The sequence below is a fragment of the Lepus europaeus genome, chromosome 12, assembly GCF_033115175.1.
Source record: "Lepus europaeus isolate LE1 chromosome 12, mLepTim1.pri, whole genome shotgun sequence".
NCBI classification, from domain to species: Eukaryota; Metazoa; Chordata; class Mammalia; order Lagomorpha; family Leporidae; genus Lepus; species Lepus europaeus.
Window position 1 is genome coordinate 97,747,958 of NC_084838.1, and position 25,138 is coordinate 97,773,095.

At 52.0% G+C, this 25,138-nt stretch overlaps 1 protein-coding gene across 4 annotated transcripts in view; it reads left to right on the forward strand.

Annotated features, from left to right (window-relative positions):
* Nucleotides 1-24,702, forward strand: part of ROR2 (receptor tyrosine kinase like orphan receptor 2) — a 217,016-nt gene extending 192,314 nt beyond the window's left edge. For 2 of the 4 annotated variants that reach the window (XM_062208581.1, XM_062208582.1), the window contains exons 5-9: nucleotides 11,789-11,916; nucleotides 16,013-16,327; nucleotides 17,433-17,678; nucleotides 21,038-21,240; nucleotides 22,320-24,702. In XM_062208581.1, coding sequence (XP_062064565.1) covers nucleotides 11,789-11,916; nucleotides 16,013-16,327; nucleotides 17,433-17,678; nucleotides 21,038-21,240; nucleotides 22,320-23,765 — 2,338 coding nt within the window. In that variant the 3' untranslated portion in view covers nucleotides 23,766-24,702. The remainder of the gene's footprint in view (nucleotides 1-11,788; nucleotides 11,917-16,012; nucleotides 16,328-17,432; nucleotides 17,679-21,037; nucleotides 21,241-22,319) is intronic. The other 2 variants (XR_009867680.1, XM_062208583.1) reach the window with 2 other exon arrangements.
* Nucleotides 24,703-25,138: the final 436 nt, after the last annotated feature.

The window sequence follows — 25,138 nt, forward strand, 5'->3', positions numbered from 1 at the left end:
GCAGCTCGCGTGTGCTGGGGAGGTGCAGGTTAAGGGATTTGCTAGCATTAAAACCTCACTTTTCCTCCCATCCATGTTAAGTTGGGGGCCAGCAGGGCGTGTATATGGAGAACAAAAGCTTTAAGGAAAGGTGGTTTCGCCACAGATGTCAGTTCAAAGACCAGGGTTATTATAGCTCATTCAGGTAGCAGTTTGGGTCATGCCCAGGGGATTCCTTCTAGACTACGTGTCTCACACTTCACATATGGGTTTTATTTTGTTTTTCTGCTCTTTGAGAAAAGTGGCTCATTTTCATGATTACAGACCCACCCACATCAATGCCTGCTGGAGTAGCAGGGCGGGGTGGGGGTGCTCCCTAAGGTGGGGTCCCCCTCCATCTTCTTCCCTGTGTTGTCCTGGACCAACTTCCTGGCCCACGGGTGTGCACACCCATAATGTGGGTCACACAGACAACTGCCTGAAGACAAGACACTGTTCTTTGGGACAATTAAACTTTTTTTTTTTTTTTGACAGGCAGAGTGGACAGTAGAGGGAGACAAAGAGAAAGGTCTTCCTTTTTGCCGTTGGTTCACCCTCCAATGGCCGCCGCGGTAGGCGCGCTGCAGCCGGCGCACCGCACTGTTCCGATGGCAGGAGCCAGGTGCTTATCCTGGTCTCCCATGGGGTGCAGGGCCCAAGAACTTAGGCCATCCTCCACTGCACTCCCTGGCCACAGCAGAGAGCTGGCCTGGAAGAGGGGCAACCGGGACAGGATCGGTGCCCCTACCGGGACTAGAACCCGGTGTGCTGGCGCCTCAAGGTGGAGGATTAGCCTACTGAGCTGCGGCGCCGGCGACAATTAAACTTTTTATTAACTGTTGGCCCCTGGGAAATCACTTTCCTTGGTGCCGTGTCCTGAGCTCTCCAGCTGTTAACCCTCAGATCGCCACAGTTCTCTACCTATGTGCTTATGATCTGGAATCTCCACCCCTAGGTCTGGCTTATCTCCTCATCTCCAGACCCACATGCTCACCCCCGTAATGAGCATCTCCAAGTGGGTGACTCAGAGGCACCCCACGCTGGGCGTGCCACAACACAGCTGGGCTGGCTTCTGCCTCCCTCTTCTTCCATTGCTTTTTTGGGGATTTATCATAAATCTAGTTCAAACTTTATCCTAATTACAGTAAAAATGGCACTATCAAAAAAAAAAAAAACAAAAAAACCTGAACCTGCCAACTACCAAGCCAGTAATTAAAATTGACTTCACCTGCGTTGTTGTGGCTACATGCACTCGCCCAGGCAAAAGGCTGACACTGGCATTGATGTTAAAGCACTTGGATGCCAACCTGATCAAGTTCAACTCAGTTCAAGTAGAACTTAAAGGAGGAGGGAAGCCAATCCAGTTTTTTTCCTCAGTGACATCCTGTTATGATAGATTCTATTTTCTGGGAAAATTTAGCTTTCTTTAAATCCCATGGTGTAGAGTTTGAGTATAATCGATTTTAGGATTATGGGATAGAGGCAAAGAGTGACTAAATAAACAAATCATTGGTAAGGTCATTAGAGAATAAATACACACATCTCCTTCATTCAGACCACACAGTGAGAAACATTACGACATGGACAAATGCTCCTGACTCACTGTGGCTCCATAGAGGATTTCTCGACTTCATGATGGTGTGCAGGTCTGTCCCTACAGCCATCTGCTTTACATGTTCAGTGCACATAAATATCCAACACTTTATTACCTGTACACCCCGGCTTAGCAGCCCAGTGCCATGCAGAACCTTGGTTGTTCCCCTTGTTACTGCTGGGCTGTATCACCAGAGAGGATCAGACCACATTAGTCCAGGGAAAAATCCAAACACAAAACTGCAAGGAGTTTCTACTGAATGCATAATGCCTTTTTGCCATCGAAAAAGCAAGACATTATTAAGTAGAACCACGGAAGTCAGGAATCACATGTACTCTGTTGTGGGAACATACTGTGATATGAGTAATGTTTTTGAGTCATTTTTAAATAAAGCTCCTGAGAGCACTTGTGTGCAGATGTTTTTGCAAACATGTTTTCATTTTTCTAGAGTAAATCCTAGGAGTAGGATTGCTGATGCTTGGTGTAAGTGTACATTTAACTGTAGTAACAAACCTCCACGCTGTTCCCCAGAGCAGTCTCACCATTTTATACGGCTGCCAGCCATGTATGAGAGTTCTGGTTGCTCCATATCCTCACCAGCGTTTGATGTTATTAGTCAGTTTAGCTTTGGCCATCATAATAGTTGTGTTGTGATAATTCACGTGGTTTAATTTGTATTTTCTTGATCATTGATAAGTGGATCATCTCTTCAGACCACCCTTTGCTTAGGTCTTTTTTTTTTTTTTAAGATTTATTTATTTATTTGAGAGGTAGAGTTTCAGAGAGAGAGAGAGAGAGAGGTCTTCCACCAGCTGGTTCACTCCCCAAATGGCTGCAACGGCCGGAGCTGTGCTGATCTGAAGCCAGGAGCTAGGAGATTCTTCTGGGTCTCCCACATGGGTACAGGGGCCCAAGCACTTGGGCCATCTACCATTGCTTTCCCAGGCTATAGCAGAGAGCTATGGATTTAAGTACAGCAGCCAGGACACAAACCGGCACCCATATGGGATGCTGGCACTGCAGACGTAGGCTTAGCTTACTATGCCACAGTGCTGGCCCCTGGTCGGGTCTTTTGTCCACTTTGTGTGTGTTGTTTGTCTTCTCTCTGAGTTTTAAAATATATTCTGTGTGTGAATCCTTTGTCAAACATATATTTTCTTGTAGCCTGTGGTTGCCTTTTTATTTTCTTAATATCACCTCTTGATGAGCAGAAAATTTTAATTTTGATGTCATAAATATCATTTTTTTCCTTTTGTGTATCATGTTTGTGAAATCCTTACCTACCTCAGTGTTACAAAGATGTCCTGGTTTCCTTTTTGAAAGTGTTATAATTTTAGCTTTCATATTTTGGCTCCTGATCCAGCTCAGAAGTAACTTGTATCCAGTGTTGAGTTCTGGGTTTCAATTCATTTTTTTTCCATGCAAATATCCAGTTGTTCTAATATCATTTTGAGAAGATGTTCCTGTCCCCCTGAAATAGCCCTGACACCTTTGTTGATCATTTGACTACATGTGAGCATCAGTTTTGTTCCACTGATCCTTTCTCACTCCCCAGTAGCACACTGTCTCAATCGTTGTAACCATGTATTAAGCCTGACAGTCGGGTGATGTGAATCTTCCATCTTTGGTTTTTTTTTTTTTCATGATGTTTGGCTGCTCTAGTACCTTTGTATATGCATGTAAATTATAGAATCAGTTGTCAGTTCCTGCAAATGTGCCTATTGGACATTTTAAATTCTGGTTTTGGAATAGTATCAAACTTACAGAAAAGTTACAAGATAGTAGTCCCATGTGCTCTTTATCCATATTTACCAATTTTTGTCATTTGGCATATTTATTGTTCCTTTATGCATATTTGTAATTATTTCTATCACGTGAGAGTAGATTGCAGTTCTTACACACCTCTGCCCTTTAATACTTCTGTGTCTGTATTGCTGCGACTGCTGTATTCTCTTATAGCAACAGCTTCAAATTGAGGACATGTGTCTTTAAACTGCCATTCTTACTACGGTTTCTTTAATGGTCCCATAATACTGTTTAGTCACCTCCCTTCCCTCACAGGATCCTAAGTGGTGGTGTTGTCGCCTTTCATCTAGAACAGGCCCTTGGTCACTAGTGAGTTTGAAGTTTTTTTCAAGAATGGAGGTTAGTTACCGTATAAAATGCTTCTAAATTTCTGATTAGATGCCGGTTTTGCATTTTGGACTGAAATAGTGTGTAAATTTCCATCTTGGAGTATCACGTTTGGAGGTTTGTGATATCAGTTTGTCCCTTATCCGGGATTTAATTTTATTCACTTGATTAAACCCGCTTTCTCATGACAGGGCTATTTTTTCCTTTCATAATTAAAACTAATTTATGAAGAATCCTACCAGTGGGGCCGGTGCCGTGGCTCAATTGGTTAATCCTCTGCCAGCGGCGTCAGCATCCCATATGGGCGCGGGGTTCTAGTTCTGGTTGCCTCTCTTCCAGTCCAGCTCTCTGCTGTGGCCTGGGAGTGCAGTGGAGGATGGCCCAGGTCCTTGGGCCCTGCACCCACATGGGAGACCAGGAGAAGCACCTGGCTCCTGGCTTCAGATCAGCGAGGTGCGCCAGCCGTAGTGGCTATTTGGGGGGTGAACCAACAGAAGGAAGACCTTTCTCTCTGTCTCTCTCTCTCTCTCACCGTCTAACTCTGTCAAATAAATTTTTAAAAAGTACTAATAAAAAAAAAAAGAAATCCTATCAGCATTTTGATGGATGGTATTGTACTTTGGAGGACTTGTCATCTCAAAACTATTGAGTTTTCCAAATCTATGAAAATGATACATATTTTTGTGTATTTAGGATTGGTTTTCATTTCTTTCTGCAATGTTTTAAATATTCAAAAGTGGAAGTCTTGTGTATCTTTTAAATTTATTCCTAAGTATTTTAAAGATTTTCAAATGTGGAGTGCAATGGTGTTTAAGTGCATCTGCTTTGTTCTACAACTATTTCTGGAACTTTCTCACCTTCCCAAACTGAAACTCAGTGCCCTTGTAACAGTAAATCCCCAATTCCCATACTCTCAGCCCTCAGTAACCACTGCTCTACGTTCTATGTCTATGAATTTGACTGTTCTTTCATGTATTTTAATGTTACTACAAATAGTACATATATATATATGTGTATATATATGTATATATATATATATATATATATATATATATTTAAAGTTTCCTTTGCTGTTTGCTGTTCACATATAGAAATACAATTCTGATACATAGACCTGATCCTGTGGCCTTTCTAAACCTACATTCGGTTTCATAGTTCTTAGATACACGTACATCTCAGAATTGTCGTGTGTAAATTGTGCTATCACCTGTACATAGATGGTTTTGCCTTTCCTTTATCTATCATTTGTCTATCATCTGTCCATCACCCACCAATCAGTGTATCCATCTTATCTGTTTATCATTGTATCATCTCATCTATCTACCTATCTCCCACCCTCCCTCCTCACCTCCCAGGCTACATATCTTTTTCTTTATGATGGTGATTAGGGCCTCGATAGCAGTCTTGGGTAGAAGCAGTAAGAGTAGGCATCTTTGTCTTATTTCCATTTTTAGGAGGAAAATGGAAGTAAAATGTTTACTGCAGGCTTCTCAAACACCCTTTATGTTAAGACTGAGGCTTTATATATAGACTGAGAAAGGTCTTACTACTTCCTTAGTCTTCAAAATCAATGAATGTTGACTTTTGTCAACTGCTCTTTCTGTAACAAGTGAGGCAACCATATCATTTCTCGCTTTGTATTTCCGGTGGTGGCCTCCTGAATATTACAGCAACCTTATATTCCTGAGTGTAACCCTATTTGGTCCCTTACACATTTTAAAAATATCGTCTGTGCTCATTTTTCTGGGTTCGGTCTGCTAACGTTTTGAGGAGTATGTTGATCCTTTGATCATGGACCTTCTGGTTAGAATATTCTTGTGATGTCCTTGTTAGATTCTGGTATGAGAGTTATGCTGGCCTCATAAACTGAGTTAGATATGATCTTTATTTTCTTTGAGTTTGTATAAAAATTGTTGATAAATCTCACTTGAATAGTTGACAGAATTCACCTGTTTCTAGTGTATGAGTTAGAGCTTTGTTACAACTTTAAGTTTCTTATGTTAACTTTGATGTTTTGTGTTTTACAAGGAACTTGTCATTTTTTAAGTCATTGGATCTCTGTTCATGTGGGTTCTTCAGTGATGTCTCCTTGTGCTCTCCTGGTCATGGCAATGCGTGTTTTTTCTATGTTTTAATTTTTCTAGGCATTAGCAATTATTTTAGTATTTTTTTAAAGAATGAACTGTTGATGTTATGAACCTTTCTAGTGTACATCTTGCAGCTTGTTGATTTCTGCCTGTGATATTTTCCTTTTCTTCAGGTTCAATTTTCTCATCTTTTCCTAACTTCTCAAGGTATAAACACTTTCTAATTTAAAGCTATAAATTCCTTTTTTCATTACAGCTTCTGGCTGCATGTCACAAATTTTTTGATGCCCTATGCATTGTTTGTGTATTATATTTTCATGGTCTATTAAAAATATCATTTCATTTTCCTTGTATTTTCTTCTTGAACTCATAGGTTACTCTGATGGGTGCTATTTAATTTCCAAGTATTTCAAATTAATAACTTCCTTTCATGAGTTTCTTTTTTTAAAAAAAAATTATTTATTTATTTGAAAGGCATAGTGGTAGAGAAAGGGGGAGGCAGAGAAAGATCTTCTATCCACTGGCTCACTTCACAAATGTCCACAACAGCCAGATCTGGGCCAAGCTGAAACCAGGAGCCAGGGACTCCATCCAGGTCTTCTACATGGGTGGCAGGGACCTAATTACTTGGGCTGTCATCTGCTGCTGTTCCAGGCACATTAGCAGGAACCAGGATCTGAAGGGGAGCAGCCAGGACTCAAATAGGCAGTTGGATATGAGGTGCTGGCTCTGCAGCTTAACCTACTACACCAATGCTGGCCCCATAGAATTCTTTTTTTTTTTTCTCTGTTTTAAGATTTATTCATTTATTTGAAAGAGTTACACACAGAGAGAAGGAGAGGCAGAGAGAGAGAGGTGTCTTCCATCTGCTGTTTCATTCTCCAATTGGTCACAACAGCCGGAGCTATGCCAATCTGAAGCTAGGAGCCAGGAGCTTCTTCTGGGTCTCCCACATAGTGCAGGAGCCCAAGGACTTGGGCCATCTTCTACTGCTTTCCAAGCCACAGCAGAGAGCTGGATCATAAGTAGAGCAGCCAGGACTCGAACCAGCACCCATTTGGGATGCTGGCACTGCAGGTAGTGACTTTACCCACTATACCACAGTGCCAGCCCCGGCCCCATATATTTCTAATTTAATTGGTGGTTTCTGTTACTTTAATATGTTGCACATTATTTTGTGGCTGGGCGTTTGGTTTGTCAGGGTGAACATTCCGGGTGCACTGAATGGTTGAGTGTTCTGCTCTTGTTGGGTACACTGTTCTCCAAATGCCTGTGAGGTCAGAGTGGTGGCGTGTGCTTGTCTGACCCCTTCTTGCTTTACTAATATTTTGTTCTGCTTCCCTAGGTTACTTGGAAACAGGTATTAACATTTCCAAATATATTTGTGGAATTTTCTATCTCATCCTCCGATTCTCTCCATTTTTATCCATGTATTTTGAAGTCCTGATACCAAGTTCATTCATGCATATGTCTTTTTTTTTTTCAACAGGAAAGGTTTTTGTTTATTTAGTTGTATGTAGTTATGGGGAACAGTGTGATAGTTCAATATGTGTATGCTGTGTGTGATGATCCTATCAGGTTAGTTAAGGTTTCCATCCCCTTAAATATTAAAATGTTTTTAAAGATTTATTTGTTTATTTAAAAGTCAGAGTTACACAGAGAGAGGAGAGGGAGAGAGAGAGGCCTTTCATCCACTGGTTCACTCTCCAACTGGCTGCAATGGCCGGAACTGTGCCAATCCAAAGTCAGGAGCCAGGAGCTTCTTCTGGGTCTCCCACACAAGTGCAGGGGCCCAAGGACTTGGGCCATCTTCTACTGCTTTCCCAGGCCATAGCAGAGAGCTGGACCAGAAATGGAGCAGCTGGGACTCCAACTCATATGGGATGCCGGCACCACAGGCGGCGGCCTTACCTGCTACCCCACAGCGCTGACCCCTAAAATTTTTTATTAGCACTTAGTAATTGTACATTTAGGGGGTACAGTGTGATATCTCTCTAATCATGTACCGTGTACACTGATCAAATCAGAGTTGTTAGCATTGCCCTCCCCGGTACATTTGGAGTCTCTGAGCGCCTCTTTTCTTGTTCTTCATAAAACAGCGACAGACTCCTGTGAACTGCAGCAGCTCCCTTGCTCTGCAGGCCACCAGAACTTCCTCCTTCCATCTAGCTGGTTTAGCACCCAACATCCATGCCTGCGTGTTTAATGGACCCTTAATCTGAGAGATGGTTTGCTGAGTGTGGAGTTCCAGTTGACATGTAATTTTCTCTGATGGTGCAGAGCTGCCATTCTCTCGCCTTCTGTTTTGCCTGGATTCTGACGAGAGGTCGGCCGGATTGTGTCCTGTCTCCTGCCTTTGTGCCCTACGTTTCCAGCAGGTTGACCGTGCTGTGCCTGGGTGTGGCTCCCTTTGTGTTTGTCCTGTCCCTTTGTGGATTCGCCAGCGTTCCTTAATCATTGTGCTGCTGTGCTCTGAACCGTGCTTGGAGATGTGTTGGCCACTATGTCTTCAAGCATTTTCCCCGACTCCACTCCTCCTGTGATCCCCAGTCTGTGAAAGTTAGATGCCCCCTCTCAAGCTTTCTAACCGGTCACTGAAGCTGAAATGTGTTTGTTTCCCTTTGCTTCTGTTTTGAAATGTTCAGTTGACCTGTCTCTGGATTCACAGATGGTTTTTCCTCTACTGGGTCGAGTCTGTTGTAAACGTCATCTAATGAATGTCTCGCTGTAGAGACTTCATGTTGCATTTCTGAGCCTTCCATTTGGTTCCTATTTCATCATTTCCGTCTCTTCTAAAATCCCGCCTAGTCTTCGTTAGCGTCCTGTTTTACTTACTGCACTTCCAGTCTCTGACACCCCTGGCCTCTGAGTTAACATCTGGGTCACCTGTTACAGTTCCCTGTTGCTTTGCCTGTCTGGTAATTTTTCATTCTATACTGGACATTGTGGCTTGCTCTCTAGATGTTATCTTTCTGCAAGAGTGTTGCGGTTTGTTATGGCGGTGTATTAGATATTGCTATCAGATCACCTTACGTTTATAGAGTTTAGCTTTTGGCTGATTTATTCTTTGTCTTCTTGCCCTGCCTCCTACCAGATTGCAGATTCCGCTTCCTCTGCTACACTCGCGCAGGCAGGACTGTTTATTACAGGCAGACGTTTCCCTAATAAGAAGAACAGTTGCAGAAGTGGTTTTTACTACTTTTTTAACAAAAACAAAAAAAAATGTTTGGGGGAAAAATGCCAACTTCTGACACCATCTGTAACGAGATTTGGATTCCGGCATTGATGATTTTTCAGCTTCAAGAGAGCCCGAGTTTCCTTTAAAGCCCACGCACTCATCTGAGCCTTTTTGCAGGCTGATTCTCACTGTTCTGTTTGGGGAGGGCTGCGTGAGGAGCACTTTCCATCAGAGCAGGGCTGGGGCCTTCCTCCGTTCCCTCCCAATCGCCTGCTGTCTTCCAGGGGCTTTGCTTAAACTTAGTATGGCAGTCATTACCTCTCCCCGCTCCTGGTCAGGAACTTCTCAGTTTCTTCTTCCTCCGTGGGTCATCAGGCCTTGGACCTGTGCCTGCAGCATTCGGAGGGCAGGGGCTGCTCAAGTCGCATTTCCACGACGTTGACGATGACCACTGGGTAAGCGCGTCCGTTTGGCTTGTGTCGTTTAAGCGATTTGGTAGATGCCAGATTCTGTCTCAGCCTCTTCCTTTGGTCTCCCAGTGACTCATTTTACAGACCGTCTCCAGCTCTGGGACTCTTCAGATGTCTCAGGCTCTGCCAGATAAAGAAAACACAGTTCTGTTTGGAGGTAGAGACAATTCCCACGTGTTTGCTCAAAATTCGGAAACCAAAGGATGTGTCGTGGCCGTGCTGTAAAACTCAGACTGGAGGCCCACAGATGGGGCACACCTGCAGGAAACTGAGTCCCTCCCCAGCACCCCTTGCCCTCTGCCCTATACCCCTCCACCCTGTGTGCACCTGAGCCTTGCAGCAGGGGCCCGGCCCTTTCTCCTTGACTCTGGAGGAGAAGTTCTTCTTGCAGGTCCCCAAGGAACTGAACTGACTCAGGTGCTCTGGCGCAGCTCATGGCAGTCCAACTACGTGTGTCCTAAGGCGTTTTCAGGTGTGGCGTGCAAAGCTCCCTGAACCTAACTACCGTCAGGTGACAGAGGGGATGGGCTGGGCTCACGGCTGTAGCACAGGTGCTGACCTGTCCCGACAGCATTCAAGGAGGCCCTGACCCAAAGGGGTGGTGGCTGCTGAGGCCGAGAGGAGGGCATCCCACTCTTGTTGTCACCCAGCCTCCTTCATGGGGTTAAGTAGGGCTCCAGGTCCTTTTCTTTGGGAAAAACTGGAGGAGGAGGGCCAACCAGAGGTGGCTGGAGAGAGAGAGAGAGAGAGAGAGAGAGAGAGAGGCTCTTTGTCCTCATCTCCTGCAAGTGTCCAGCCTTGGCTTTTTTGAGATCTCAGGAGGGATCACAATTCCATTGGTTAAATTGAACATGATGCAGATCCCATCTGGGAATGGTCCAAATCCATGATGGTTGGAAGATAAGTGCTCTCAGGCTTAGAGGATCTGTTCCAGGTTTGCTATAAGACACGCTCCTGAATTCCAGGCCCAGGATCCCCAGTAGCAGGCAGCCCTGGCCACGGGGCCTGCTTGGAGGATCCTGAGGACCCCGAGAAAATGCACTGGGGTTTGTGCACGGCGGAGTTAATCAGCTAAAGGCAGGCTAACTGGTTCTGCGGAAAAGAAGTTGGTACAGCCTGCAGTCTAGGGACTTGGGGGAGGACTGTGGCCCCTTCGCTTCCGTGGAGGCTGTCCCTGCTGGACCAGGAAAGCTGGACTTGAGTCAAGGAGAGAGCATTCTGCCCTGTGGCGCCTCTCTCTGACTCCCTGTCTTTAGGATGAGGTCACATCCCATTGGTGCCATCAGCATGTTCCTGGTCTTGCAAGTTCTCGGAGAGCTGAGATCCCAGAGTCTCCCGGTGCCTCTGCGTGCAGAAGCTGTAACATCCTGCTGCTTTTCTCTTTAGACTTCTCTCCTGTGGCCTAGTAGCAGGGTGCACCTCCTGGATTATCACAGCTTTCACAAGGCAGGGGCACTTGGCAGAGGCGTGCCGCACTGTAAGGTCTCCAGGGTAGCCCAGGGTAAGACCAGCGTGTTCGGAGTCTGACGTCCTCTGTGTGCACGGCACAAACACGGGTCCCTCGGTGTGTGCGTCTGCCCGCAGCCTGCCCTTGCTCTACACGCCCCCGAACTCGAGTTTCCTAATGAACAGACTTTGCTGTTGGAGCAGTGTTAGATTTACAGACACCGGACAGAAAGCACAGACAGTTCTCCCGGGCTCCCCTCCCGGGCCCCTCCTGCCCCTCGCCTCGCCGTGGGTGATGTGTTTATCACAGCTGGTGAGCCAGCCTGATGCTTTCCTGTGAACAAGCATTGGTAGTTTCCGTTAGGGTTTGTGCTTTCTGTCTCACCTGCCGTGGGTTTGGACCCACGTGTAGTGACGTATCCTCCATCACGGTGCCACCCAGGGTACCGTCCGTGCCCCGCGGTGCTCTGTGCTCCACCTGTTCGCCCCCTGGCCCCTGCAGCTGTTGATCTTTTTCCCACCTCCAGAGCTGTACCTTTTCCAGAACCTCATAGAGTCAGAATCCTACAGCAGGTCACCTTTTGGGCTGGCTTTTGTCCCTTAGGAAGGTGTGTTTGCGATTCCTCCATATCTTCATGACATGATAACTTGCCTCTCCACAGTTGATTTGACGCATGAACCTATAGGTGGACATCTCGGTCTCTTCCGGGTTTGTCAGTGAGGACCAAAGCTGCCGGAAACATCCGTGTGCAAGTGTTTGGGTGGCCTTAAGGTTTTCAGCTGCTGTCGGGAGGTACCGGGCTGCTGCCGGAACTGTTTGTCACATCCTGATGCGCTCACGGCCTGCGTGTTTTTGTTCCAGGGATGACTACCACGAGGACGGGTTCTGCCAGCCCTACCGCGGCATTGCCTGCGCACGCTTCATTGGGAACAGGACCATTTATGTGGACTCTCTGCAGATGCAGGGGGAGATCGAGAACCGAATCACAGGTAAGAGCTGCAGACCCTTCTCAGGAGACGACACGCACACAGGCTCCGTGTGGGGGTTATCCGGTAGCGGCCTGGACGGCGCATCTCTCTTCCAGCCCCCTCTTGTAGTAGAAAATCAGAGACCCCCATTTTTAAACAATATTTATTTATTTGAAAGTAAGAGTTACACACAGAGAGAAGGAGCGGCAGAGAGCGAGAGAGAGGTCAGTCTTCCATCCACCGGTTCGCTCCCCATCCGGCCGCAGCCATACCGATCCGAAGCCAGGAGCCAGGAGCTTCTTCCGGGTCTCCCACATGGGTGCAGGGTCCCAAAGACTTGGGCCATCTTCCACTGCCTTCCCAAGCCACAGCAGAGAGCTGGATCAGAAGTGGAGCAGCCAGGACTAGAATCAGCACCCATATGGGATGCGGGCACTGCAGGCGGCAGTTTTACCCATGATACCACAGCACCGGCCCCAAGAGACCCTTTTTTTAGAAGTGGTTGCAGTCACTACTCCATTTGCCCTAAATGTGTGCGACTTATGTTGAAATCAGCAAGTGCAGGCTGTTTAAGAAAATACTTCTGCACTCTCCGTTTGGCCAAACTCTGAGTCTGCAGCAGCGTCCTCACGTGCGGGCCTTGCTGCACAGCCAGGGCTTCCGGGGCCCGGCCAGCCATGCTCACTGCACTTGGCTTCTTCCTGTCTCCCGACTCCCATGCCTGCCCTGGGCCGAGCTGGACGCAAAGGCTCACGGGCGGAAGTGCAGCTGTTTGGGAGGGGGCTTGCTGGTCGTCGGCGGAGAGGGCACTGCCGTGAGCATCACTGTGCCGGTCCTCAGTTTCCAGAGGGTCTGAGAAATGGGCCGGGTCATCTGGGACACGAAGCTGCTCCTCTTCCATTTCCTGAGGACCTAAGTCCTCCGACGGGCCGCTGGCCCTCAATGCACTGACTACTTCCGTGGAGGAAGCCCTGGGGAAGTAAGACGATGAATTAGGCCGAAGTCCTGCCAAGCCTTCCTCCTGTATCCCAGCTCTCCCCGGGGACACACACATGCATCTTTCTCTGGACCCCACAGGAGCAAGGAAAATCTACGTACAGGATTATCTCCTGGGAGCGCGTGGCCTTGGCTGTCCATTCGAGTCACCAGTGATCTCTGATGTTGGGCTTTCCTAGGGTGTCTGGTGGCCTGGCCCGTGCAGAGCCTGCCTGGGAAGGGCGGAATGAGGACACAGGGCAGGATCTCGCCGGCTGTCACCGACCTGCCCGTCAGATTGGAGGGAATACAGTCTTGGCCTCTAGGGCCTGCCTCACCGGTGCTGGCGCAGAGCGCCCTGGGGACAGGGCCAGAGGACCAGTGGGAAGTGGAAAGGTAGGACTGAGATGCACAGGAGCCTGAGCAGCGCCCTGGCCCCGTGGGGACTGGTTGTGAAGAGGTTAGTACCTCTCACCGGAAAAGCTTCGTGTGCCATTGAAAGCAGCACGTGCCAAAAACTTCATGACTGCAAAATGCAGTGAGAACGACGCAAAGTGTACCTTACGTCCTCAGTACCGGTGTAGCCGCCCTAACCTGAAAATCCAACATCCTGAAGCAGCCGGAAGCCGAGGATTTTTGAGTCGGACGTGATGTGACATGGAAAATTCCACACCTGACCTCTGAGCATTCCACGTGCCCAGGCTTTGTTTCATTTTCAAAATGATTTAACATATGGTATGTGTGTGGAAGATGTACATGAAACACAGACGAATTTCATGTTAGACTGGGGCCCTGTCGCCAGTGACATCTGTGCAGAAATTAAGAAACTGGTCCTAAATGGGCAATGCTTCTGGTCCCCGGCAATCAGGTGAGGGATGCTCCGCCTGTATCCACACACTTGTGTTTGCAGAACGGGAGTGCGTCAGGGGACCGGCGGTCACCCTTCCTTGAAGCAGTGCCCGTGGACTCTTCCCTTCAGGTCTGTTTCATTAAAGAACACAGGCACAGGGGTCGGTGCTGTGGTGTATCGGGTAAAGCCACTGTCTGAGACGCCGGCATCCCACATGGGCACTGGTTCCAGTCCCGGCCGCTCCACTTCCCATCCAGCTCTCTGCTATGGCCTGGGAAAGCAGCAGAAGATGGCCCAAGTGCTTGGGCCCCTGCACCCACGTGGGAGACCTGGAAGAAGCTCCTGGCTCCTGGCTCCTGGCATCTGCCTGGCCCAGCCCTGGCTGTTCCAACAGTCTGGGGAGTGAACCAGCATATGGAAGATTCTCTCTCTCTCTCTTTCTCTCTCTCCATCTGTAACTCTGACTTTCAAATAAATAAATAAATCTTTAGGGAAAAAAGAAAGAAAAACACTTGCAGCTTTGCAGGCAAACCCTGCTTTCTGCCGTCCTCCACTCTGCCCCCATAGTCTTGCAAAATGCAGGCCGCGGACTGCAGGATGAATTCGACATCCCATTGGCTGGCAAACATGGGGTCAAGGCACACGACTGGCCCTCACTCATTCCTTCCGGAGTTGTTGGGAGGATCGGTGCGCTCAGCTCCCCAAGCAGCCTGATTTTATCGCCGTTTTTAAAGGAAGGCGTAGAACGCGGGCCCTCGAGTTTCAGGGTTTCGTGAGAAGCAGCTCGCAGCTGCTCTGCGCCGACTGATGTGTGGTTTAGAAATGAGAGCAATTTTTGATGGCCCAACCTGTAATCACCCAATCTCACCCTCTCTGTTCCTCAAGTGAACCGAGGACAACATGAAGAGCACTGTGGTGCGGGCACCCAGGCTGGGCCATGCCCCCTGCACGTGGCCACTGACACAGGGCCGGTTGCCAGCACACACGCGCGCACACACACACACACACACATTGGCATCTCCGGCTGTTTTATAGCTGAGCTCCCTGGCCGGCTGCTGGGTGGGTCTCCCAGGAAGAAATGGTTGGCAGCAGCGCCACCTGCTGGCCACACCTGGCCCAGCAAGTACAAATTTGAGAACAGCTACTGTCCTAGGATTAAAATTGCAGATTTCTGTCCCTGTTGGAGGACACAGCCTCAGCATGGCATGCAGGCAGAGGCTCCTCATATTAGCAGGTCTTTCACCAGCAAAAGTGGAATAATGGTCACAGAGCCGCCCCCCCGTCCTCCTGTTCAACCTGCTCCAACCCTTTGCCCGCTCCCCCACTCCATGGCGCTGGCCTGGCTTTGAAGCTGCCTTGTCATTCAGTCCCCTGCAGCTGAGTCAGGGCTGAGTCTCCCTGGACCATTCGCTCTGCCTGTGCCCGGGACCTTCCCAGGGAAGGCCTGCCGTGTTGGGAAAGACAGAGCCCTGGGCGGCGCCCTGGTCCTGCTCTGCTTCTCCAAGTCTGCAGCCCCAGGCTCTGTGCACCTGCTTGCCTGCAGAGCCCGACTGAGAGCTCGTCTTTAGGAAGGGGCTGGGTGTGTGTGTTTGTGAGAGAGAGAGAGAGAGAGAGAGAGAGAGAGAGAGAAATTGGAATCTTCCCATCGAGGGGCAGCGGAGGGCGTCCTCCTTCCCCTGGAGTCTTGTTCTGCTTCTGACGTGTGGAGGGGGAGCTGAGATCAGAGTACTTGGTGGCACCGTGGGTCTGCTCGGGGACACCGTGTCCAGGGCAGAGCCAGCACAGCTGGAGGGTTCCTGGCGAGGGGCACAGGGTCTGGGGTTCAGGGTAGGGGGAAGGGAGCAAGAGGACGGGGAGACCTGGGGTGTTGGGATGTGGGTGGGGCATCAGGCTTTGGGGGCTCAGAGAGTCTGGGGTGCAGGCAGTGATGGGTGCACAAGGCGGGTATTGGAGCTCAGGTTGGTGGTGCAGGGTATTGTGGCGAGGATAGGGTGTAGGGTTGGGGCTGGGGGGCAGAATGAGGGGGTCTGGAGGGGAGGCTCTGCGCTCAGGGTCGAGTCCTAGGGCTGCAGCTCAGGCTGTGCCCTGGGGTTGGGGGCACGAGTCAGGCGGGACCTGAGTGGGGTGCTGGGGTGGGGGCAGGGGCTCAGAGGACACAGGCCAGTTTGTCCAGGGTGCCCCGAGCAGGGCACAGGAGGCGAGGCCGGGGGCGGAGGGTAAGGCCCGGGTAGGGTGCTGGGGGCCGTCGGGGCGAGGTCCGGGCGCGCTCACACGGGCCTCTCGCTCCCGCAGCCGCCTTCACCATGATCGGCACGTCCACGCACCTGTCGGACCAGTGTTCCCAGTTCGCCATCCCGTCCTTCTGCCACTTCGTGTTCCCGCTGTGCGACGCGCGCTCGCGGGCGCCCAAGCCACGCGAGCTGTGCCGCGACGAGTGCGAGGTGCTGGAGAGCGACCTGTGCCGCCAGGAGTACACCATCGCGCGCTCCAACCCGCTTATCCTCATGCGCCTGCAGCTGCCCAAGTGCGAGCTGCTGCCGCTGCCCGACAGCCCCGACGCCGCCAACTGCATGCGCATTGGCATCCCGGCCGAGAGGCTGGGCCGCTGTGAGTGCGGGCTGCGCCCGGGGTGGGGGTCCCCCGAGGTGCAGGAGCCGGGGCGCTCTCCCTCTGGCTCGGCCCTCCCTGGCCGTCTCTGGGACTCAAATCCTCCCACCCCCTTACACCTGCCATTGCTGCAAAGTTCCCTAAAATGGAGCCATGGGAGCGCCTGTCTCAAAAAGGCTGTGGGCAGCCGCAGGAGACCACAGGGCCGGCTGCCAGGCTTGCCTTGGAGATGCACACGCAGCCCACGGCCGCCCCGGACCTGCTGAAGCCACGCCCCAGACGCGGGGAGGAGCCTTCTCCCTGGGCTAGTCCCATGGGAGAAGGTGCCGTGGGCACCGGGCAGGAGGTTCAGCGCCCTTCCTGCCTGTCCCGGCTCCTTGCCTTGCAAGCCAGGACCCCGAAGCTCCTCCCACGCCAGGCCTGGGGCTTTGTGCTTCCTGCTGGCACTGTTCACGTCCTTTCTGCCGCAGGCGATCAATGAGGCTGGGGTTGGCATTCTCATCCTGCCAAAGGTGGGCCTCAAGGGGGTTTCAAGCCCATGGGATAACTTTCTTTAAATTTTCCATTTATTTATTTGAAAGACAGGGAGAGAGGCAAACAGCCGAAGCTCTCGGCTACCCACAACAGCAGAGGCTGGGCCAGGTTGAAAGCCGGAAGCCCAGAACTCCATCTGGGTCTCCCAAATGAGTGGCGGGAACCTCACTACTTGAACCTCGCCTTCCACCTTCCACGGTGCCCATTAGAAGGAAGCTGGAAGGCGGGCCTCAAACCCAGGCACTCTGATACAGGGCCTGGCCATCCCTAGCCGGATATGGACCTCTGTGCCCAGGACTCCTGGAATCCCTGGTGACAGGTTTCCTCCCGCATCTCCCTCGCGCACCCTCAGTTGAACTTGGCTCAGATTTTACTGAGTGGTAACTTCTAGTGCATCTTTTCTTGGGAGCGATGCAGGCTGCTCCGACCGTTTGATCGTCCAGTTCAGGCGCATGCGGGCAAAGGGCTTTTGTGGTGTCTTTCTGAAATCATCGCAGGTGAACTGTGCACCCCCAGGGCTGGGCCGTTTGCCCTGCACTTTAGGGCCTGCTAACCCATCTTTCCTTCTCAGACCATCAGTGTTACAACGGCTCCGGGGCAGACTACAGAGGAACCGCCAGCACCACCAAGTCGGGCCACCAGTGCCAGCCGTGGGCCCTGCAGCACCCGCACAGCCACCACCTGTCAAGTGCCGATTTCCCCGAGCTCGGGGGGGGGCACGCTTACTGCCGGAACCCCGGAGGCCAGATGGAAGGCCCCTGGTGCTTTACGCAGAATAAAAACGTACGCATGGAACTGTGTGACGTTCCCTCGTGTAGTATGTATTCTCTCTCTCTTTTTTTTTTAAAAAGCGTTGAGTGTTGAGTATACTTTGTGATGTGAACTTCCGTTCCGACCAGGGACGCACATGTGTGTGCCGTGGGGACCCTGTTCTCCCATCCTACCACGGTGCTTGTTTGTTTTAAAAACAACTGTTGCTGGTTATGAAATGAATGTCGCTGGCTATAGGGTGTTTTCAAATACAAAAAGGGTCTGAGGAGTGATGGCCAAGCACCCCTAATTCTGCCACCCACTGGGGACCCCTGTCTGTATTTTGAGAGCATTTTCCGTGCCCTGGGCTGTTTGGTTGGCACCTTATGCTTCCATTAACATCGCCCAGGATTGTCCAATGTTGGTCAAAGTGCTTTTCTGAGCTTCTCCCCACTTGTCAGCGTTCGCACACAGACTTGGTGGAGCGAGGAGAGAGCACAGATCTCTCACCATTCCTCACAAGTGTCCCTGTCCTGTCGCGGGTGAAAGAGAGCGTAGTTAGTGGTTGGTTGCAGGGCCACAGCCGTTCTCTCTGCGTTGCAGTCATGTGTGGTCCGCCAGCTGCAGCCGGCAGGGTGACCAAGGCTGGGAACGGAGGCAGTGGATGGTGATGGAGAGAGGAGAGCGCGGGTGGAGCAGTCAGCTCCCTGTGCACCTGCAGCCTCCTCCTACGGCATCACAGCCCCCTGCTGCCTCCTCACTGGGGCGGGAGGGGGGGTACCATCTGGTATTCATCACCCTCCCACAGTGCCGTGTAGCGGCTCCAAATTTGGCATTGCCTGGTGCTCAGCGGTTGTCCGCAGGTCTTTCAAGAATGTGTGTGCATTGCAGGAATCAATTTGAAGAATAAAAATGGCAGGAATTAAATTGTAGTCTAGCCACCCTGGCGTGCCAAGGATTCTACCACGCCTTGCTAAGTGGAGGAGGGAGGAAGTTACAGAGCAGGAGCTGTTAGCGCCACTTTTTTGGCTTTTGGTAAAAGAAACGAAAGGAGTGGAATGTGTGTGAGTGCACACAGGTGCCCGAGAGCCTACAGAGGTGTTAAAATAGAAGACGTTGGCACACGAAGCAGGTTGTTGCTTTTGCAATTAAAAATCAATCAAAATCGGAAGAGAAAAGCTGGGTGTCCTTGAACCTGGCAATTCTCGGAACCCTGTGCTGCAGGTGTATTTGCACACAGAGGACGCAGAAGCAAAGGTCAAAGGTCGGTGCCCGCCTGCGGGAGCCGAACCGGAAGCAGCTCTGTTGTGGTCCCCAGGGGCTGGGTGGGAGGTGAAAGCAGGTTAGGGCGCAGCTGGGAAAGAATGCCCTCACCCCGCTCCTGCTCTGAGAAGCGCAGAACATCTCATTCCTGCCTCAGACCCCAGGGCAGCAACAGAACCATAGTCTGAATCTATCGCAAATGATGTCCATTTAAAATTCCACCTCAAAAGAAAAAAATACAACTCCACAGCTGCTTCTGCCATCAGTTATTTCCTGGGGTCCCGTGTAACATACCTGTGAAAAGGTAGGTGACTGTCAGCCTGTCACCCGTGTGACAACCTTGGGTGAAAAGGACTATGAGGCATGTTCACTTTTAAAAGCCCACGTGTCTGTCCTCCTACAGCTGTTTCCCAACAAGCGTGCGTCCCACCGGTGACTTTTTAAAAAGACCGTTAATAGAGCAGACGATCCCGCCAGGGCCTGGCGGGTGCTCCTATCTCTGACCTTGGCACCGAAGTGTAGGCTTCAGCCCTCCACAACCCTAGTATTGAGCTATGAGCCGTGAACCCAAGCCTCCATTGCCAGAGACTTCTGGAACATCTGCCTCCCAGGATCCTTTCCAGGAGGGAGCCATTGGGCAGGGCCAGGGGAATGTATTATGTGTGGCTGTACCAGATTTGATCTTATTTAGGGGAGGTGAGTGGGGCAAGACTGGGTCTGGGGCAGTGTGCTCCGTTTTCCCCTAAGGCTGCGCTTAGAGCGATTTAGACCTGAAAGCACACTGTGTGCCTCTAGATGGCAGCACGCTGCCCCCTGGCCCCAGGGCCATTGAGTCCAGGGTCATTATTCGCAGGGTTAGGAAGAAATCAGAAGCTCAGGTGGTTCCCTAGGGATGGGCAAAGGTGGCCCTCTTAGGGTCTGCGACAGCAGTCACTCTCTACAAGTCACACGGCCTGCAGTTCCAATGCAGTTGCCTTGGGGTGCTTGGGCATCCTGGGGTGGGAGGTGAGGGTATTGAGTACCCCAGGAGTAACCAGCCCTATCCCCACTACCCGTGCACCCTGCCCAGCATCTCAGGGTCAGGGTCTTCTGCTTCCCCCTACTCCAGGCAGATCCTGCAGAGGGAGACAAAGCGTTGCTTTTCACTCTGCAGGAACCAAAAGGAAAAGCTGCTGCAAGCCAGGACCCTTGGTGCATCTTGCTTTTCAAGCTTCCTGTGCACCTGTTGCATACTGAATATTCCCAGTCCCAATGCACCTTTAAATCCGATGCATTTTAAGTTACTGCCCTAAAAGAACGTGTTGTCATCATACAAAAATGCCCGGGGAGGACGTTAAAAATTGCCCAAGAAAAAGGGGACTTTTCTAATCCCAGTACCAAGGTTCACTCAGCGAGGACAGGAGACAAGTGCCACTCACTGTCACTCAGCAGCTTGTCAGGAGCTGGGGAGACCTTGGTAGAAGAGAAGCAGGCAGATCATCATCTTGTTTTTCTTTTTAACATTTATTTATTTGAAAGCTCAAGTGATAGAGGGAGAAAGAGAGAGAGAAAGACAAAGAGAGAGCTTCCATTCATTGGTTTACTCCCCAAATGGCCACAATAGCTGGGGCAGGGCCAGGCCGAAGCCAGGAGCCTGGAATTGCATCCGGATCTCCCACGTGGGTGCAGGGGCCCAAGCACTCGGGCCATCCTCTGCTGCTTTCCCAGGCTCATTAACAGGGAGCTGGACCAGAAGCGGAGCAGCCAGGCCCAGAATGAGTGTTCCGATATGGGATTCCAGCACCACAGGGCAGCTTGGCCCACTGCACCACAGCACTGGGCTCTGATCACCCATTTCTCTATGGCATTCACGTGTGAAGAAAGAAAGCAGATAGAAATATTAGGAGTATTCAGACCTGCAGAGTCCCCGTGTGTCTTACGCTGTGTCTTCCGGTGTTCCACGGTGGGCAGTTTGGATTAGCACCCCCCCACCACAGCAGGGTGTGCATTCTTGCTATGTTACTTTGTGACGGTCTGGGATACAGGTAGGTCCCTTAGGATCATGTATCTGATCATTCATTTGCACTCCGATATGTGGGCTGGAGGTGGGGAGTGGGCTAGTGCAGAACTTCAGAGTTGCAGAAGGGGGGTGCGTTTTCTGAAAAGGCGTCTTACCGTCTGCAGGTCCCCGGGACAGCAGCAAGATGGGGATTCTGTACATCCTGGTCCCGAGCATCGCCATCCCCTTGGTCATCGCCTGCCTCTTCTTCCTGGTGTGCATGTGCCGGAATAAGCAGAAAGCATCCGGGTCTGCCCCACAGCGCCGACAGCTGATGGCCTCGCCCAGCCAGGACATGGAAATGCCGCTCATCAGCCAGCACAAACAGGTCGCCCGCCTCGCGCGCTCTAGGGACGTGGCTCTTCCAGGCATCACCTCGGGGCTTGGGTACCTGTGACCTTGGGTCTCTTCGTCGTGGCCTTGCTGTGTAACGCGCAGTTTCACGTTGGCTTGGTTTTGCTTTGTGTAGTTTTTCGGGGGCGGGGGGGATAGGACAGTAGTTTCCTAATGGAAGGTAGAGGGCCGGGCCAGCGCAGAAAGGGCGTCCCCAGGGCGAGAGTTCTTAGATGGTGGGGGGCGTCTATGGGACGCTGAAATGTGGCGGAGGAAAAGAGGCACAGCCCTCGTGGGAACAGCATTTCCAAGCGGCTTTGAAGGGGCCCTTGGGCTCACTGGGCTCCTCAGCCAGGGAGGCGGCGCCTGTGTGCCATGGGCGGGGGCTGGTCAGCGACAACCTGAGTCCTCTGGGGACCAGGAGCCTCTGAGGAGGATGAGGACCACACACAGAAGGAGAGATGGGCAGCTGAGGCTCAGAGAGACGCAGGCTGTGTGCTGCTTCTGCGTGCACCCGAGGATGGAGTTGGGGCCTGGTGGGAGAGGCTGTGGAACAGCCGGGCTGGACTCTCAACGGGACAGAGTCCTGGAAGGCAGAATGTGGTGGGGAGAGCATCCCGGGGGGCCTTGAGCCAGAGGGAACTGGCTGCGACGTGGGAGTGAGAAACGGGGAGGTGGAGGAACCTGGTTAGGAGAGGCCAGAGGTAACTCCAAGGATGGCTGCTGCCCTGGTGCCCAGGCTTGGCTGTGTGTGTGCGTGTTTGTGTGTGGACACACACAGAGGGGAGGAAGTCTATAGTATCTTGGCCGTATTCTGGAGAAACTTCCCCTTTAGCCCGGTTGGGACTCACTGAAGGTTGCAGGCAGGAGGCAGCCTTGTGGCCTCAGGTTCATCAGAGCTGCCCTGGACAGACCAAGACTAGGTCGGGCAGGAGCAGTGGGTCTTCTGCAGCTCTGTGGCCCCGGCACTTTGTCCCTCCTGGCCCTCCCTCTGTCCCCCACCACTGACTGCCCAGCTCTGCTCCCAGCGCTCTAGTGACCGAAGTTTCATTCTGGGATTTTTGTTCTCGGCAGGCCAAGCTCAAAGAGATCAGCCTGTCCACGGTGAGGTTCATGGAGGAGCTGGGAGAGGACCGGTTCGGCAAAGTCTACAAGGGGCACCTGTTCGGGCCTACCCCAGGGGAGCAGACCCAGGCAGTGGCCATCAAGACGCTGAAAGACAAGGCCGAGGGGCCCCTCCGCGAGGAGTTCCGGCACGAGGCCATGCTGCGGGCCCGGCTCCAGCACCCCAACGTCATCTGCCTGCTGGGCGTGGTGACCAAGGACCAGCCCCTGAGCATGATCTTCAGCTACTGCCCGCACGGCGACCTGCACGAGTTCCTGGTCATGCGCTCACCGCACTCGGACGTGGGCAGCACCGACGACGACCGCACGGTCAAGTCGGCCCTGGAGCCGCCCGACTTCGTGCATGTCGTGGCTCAGATCGCCGCGGGCATGGAGTTCCTGTCCAGCCACCACGTGGTCCACAAGGACCTGGCCACCCGCAACGTACTCGTGTACGACAAGCTGGCCGTGAAGATCTCCGACCTGGGCCTCTTCCGTGAGGTCTACGCCGCCGACTACTACAAACTGATGGGTAGCTCGCTGCTGCCCATCCGCTGGATGTCCCCTGAGGCCATCATGTACGGCAAGTTCTCCATCGACTCCGACATCTGGTCCTACGGCGTGGTCCTGTGGGAGGTCTTCAGCTACGGCCTGCAGCCCTACTGCGGCTACTCCAACCAGGACGTGGTGGAGATGATCCGTAACCGGCAGGTGCTGCCCTGCCCCGACGACTGCCCGGCCTGGGTGTACGCCCTCATGATCGAGTGCTGGCATGAGTTCCCCAGCCGGCGGCCCCGCTTCAAGGACATCCACAGCCGCCTGCGCGCCTGGGGCAACCTCTCCAACTACAACAGCTCGGCGCAGACCTCGGGCGCCAGCAACACCACGCAGACCAGTTCGCTGAGCACCAGCCCCGTGAGCAACGTGAGCAACACACGCTACGTGGGGCCCAAGCAGAAGGCCCAGCCCTTCCCGCAACCCCAGTTCATCCCCATGAAGGGCCAGATCAGACCCATGGTGCCCGCGCCCCAGCTCTACATCCCCGTCAACGGCTACCAGCCAGTGCCTGCCTACGGGGCCTACCTGCCCAACTTCTACCCGGTTCACATCCCCATGCAGACGGCCCCACAGCAGGTGCCCCCGCCAATGGTCCCCAAGCCCAGCTCGCACCACAGTGGCAGCGGCTCCACCAGCACGGGCTATGTCACCACGGCGCCCTCCAACACGTCCGTGGCGGACAGAGCAGCCCTGCTCTCTGAGGGCACGGAGGACACACAGAACGTCCCGGAAGACGTGGCCCAAAGCCCCGTGCAGGAAGCCGAAGAGGAGGAGGAAGGCTCCGTGCCAGAGACCGAGCTCCTAGGAGACAATGACACTCTGCAGATGGAGGAGGCGCAGGTGCAGCTGGAAGCCTGAGGATCATCATCACACGGTTGGGGGCAGGAGGGGAGGGGACCTCGACCACCTCTGGGAAGACCAGGGGCCAGTGAGGCTGGTTGGCAGACTGGACGGCGTGAAACTCCGCTCCCATCCTGTCCACACGGAGCTGCCGTCAGGAGCCGGCCTGGGACATCTTGGGAAGCAGGACGCACAGTGCCCCGCCTTGCTGCCTGCGTTGACACAGTGGTCGCCAGGTTGTGCACAGGAAGTGCTTTGCAAGAAAATCAATGACTCAAATATTCTGAAGCGTTGGAAAAACAGGCCTGCAGAGGGCAGCCCAGAGGTGCCTGGCTCTTTTGAAATTGCCAGCCTCCGACCTGTTGGCTTCTCTCCCGCTGCCTCCTTGCCCGCGATGGGCTCAGCAGCCAAAGATTCTCGGGAACAGGATGCCGCCACCTGCCACCCGCTGGGGTCCCAGGAGAACGGGATGTTCCCCGTATTGAGACAACACGTGCCTTTAAAGAAACTGACACAAGTTCGTATTTTTGTGAAATGGTTTTAATTATACTGCATCTGTATCTTGCCCACTTTTCTGGAAATCAAGGGAAAGTGTTTTGTGGGTTTAGAATGTTCAAAGGAAGCAATATTGTACAGAACACACTGTTGTTATTTTTTAAGAATCATGTACAGACCTTAAATGTAATTTATATGGGTTTTTTGTACGCCATTTTCATGGAAGTATTTTGATCTAAAATAATGGCTTAGTAATTTAACTGTTTACGTTGTGCGTGGTGGGATGCCATCTGGCTGTACTCTGGTTTGCTTGTCTTAGTGTAAGTGAGGTCCGCCCATTTCAGAGCCCCTGTGACACACGGGCCCACAGGTGCGCTGACTGTACCCTGTGCACCTGCTCCATCCCGTTTGTAAACCCCACACCTGGTGTAGCCAATAAAGTGAAACAGAACGTCTGGTCGTCTCTGGCGGGCTGTAAGGACGTCGGGCCGTGGAAGGAACTTCCTGGGCGAGGAGGTGACCTGCTGCCTGGTGATTGGGGTACGTTTTGGGGGTTCACTCAGGACTGGCAACTCCCCGCTAATCTGACGCACACTGGCAGAAAATGATGGAAATATCTTCCCTTGCTTTGCTGAGGTTTCAAGCATGAGCTCATTGTGGAGGATGCGAAGGTGGCTGTTGGTTTTCAACCTGTACCTGAGGTCCCAGGGCCCCTGACACATTAAGACCTGGAGCCCAGGCCAGCGCCACGGCTCACTAGGCTAATCCTCCGCCTGCGGTGCCGGCACACTGGGTTCTAGTCCTGGTCGGGGCGCCGGATTCTGTCCCGGTTGCCCCTCTTCCAGGCCAGCTCTCTGCTGTGGCCCGGGAGTGCAGTGGAGGATGGCCCAGGTCCT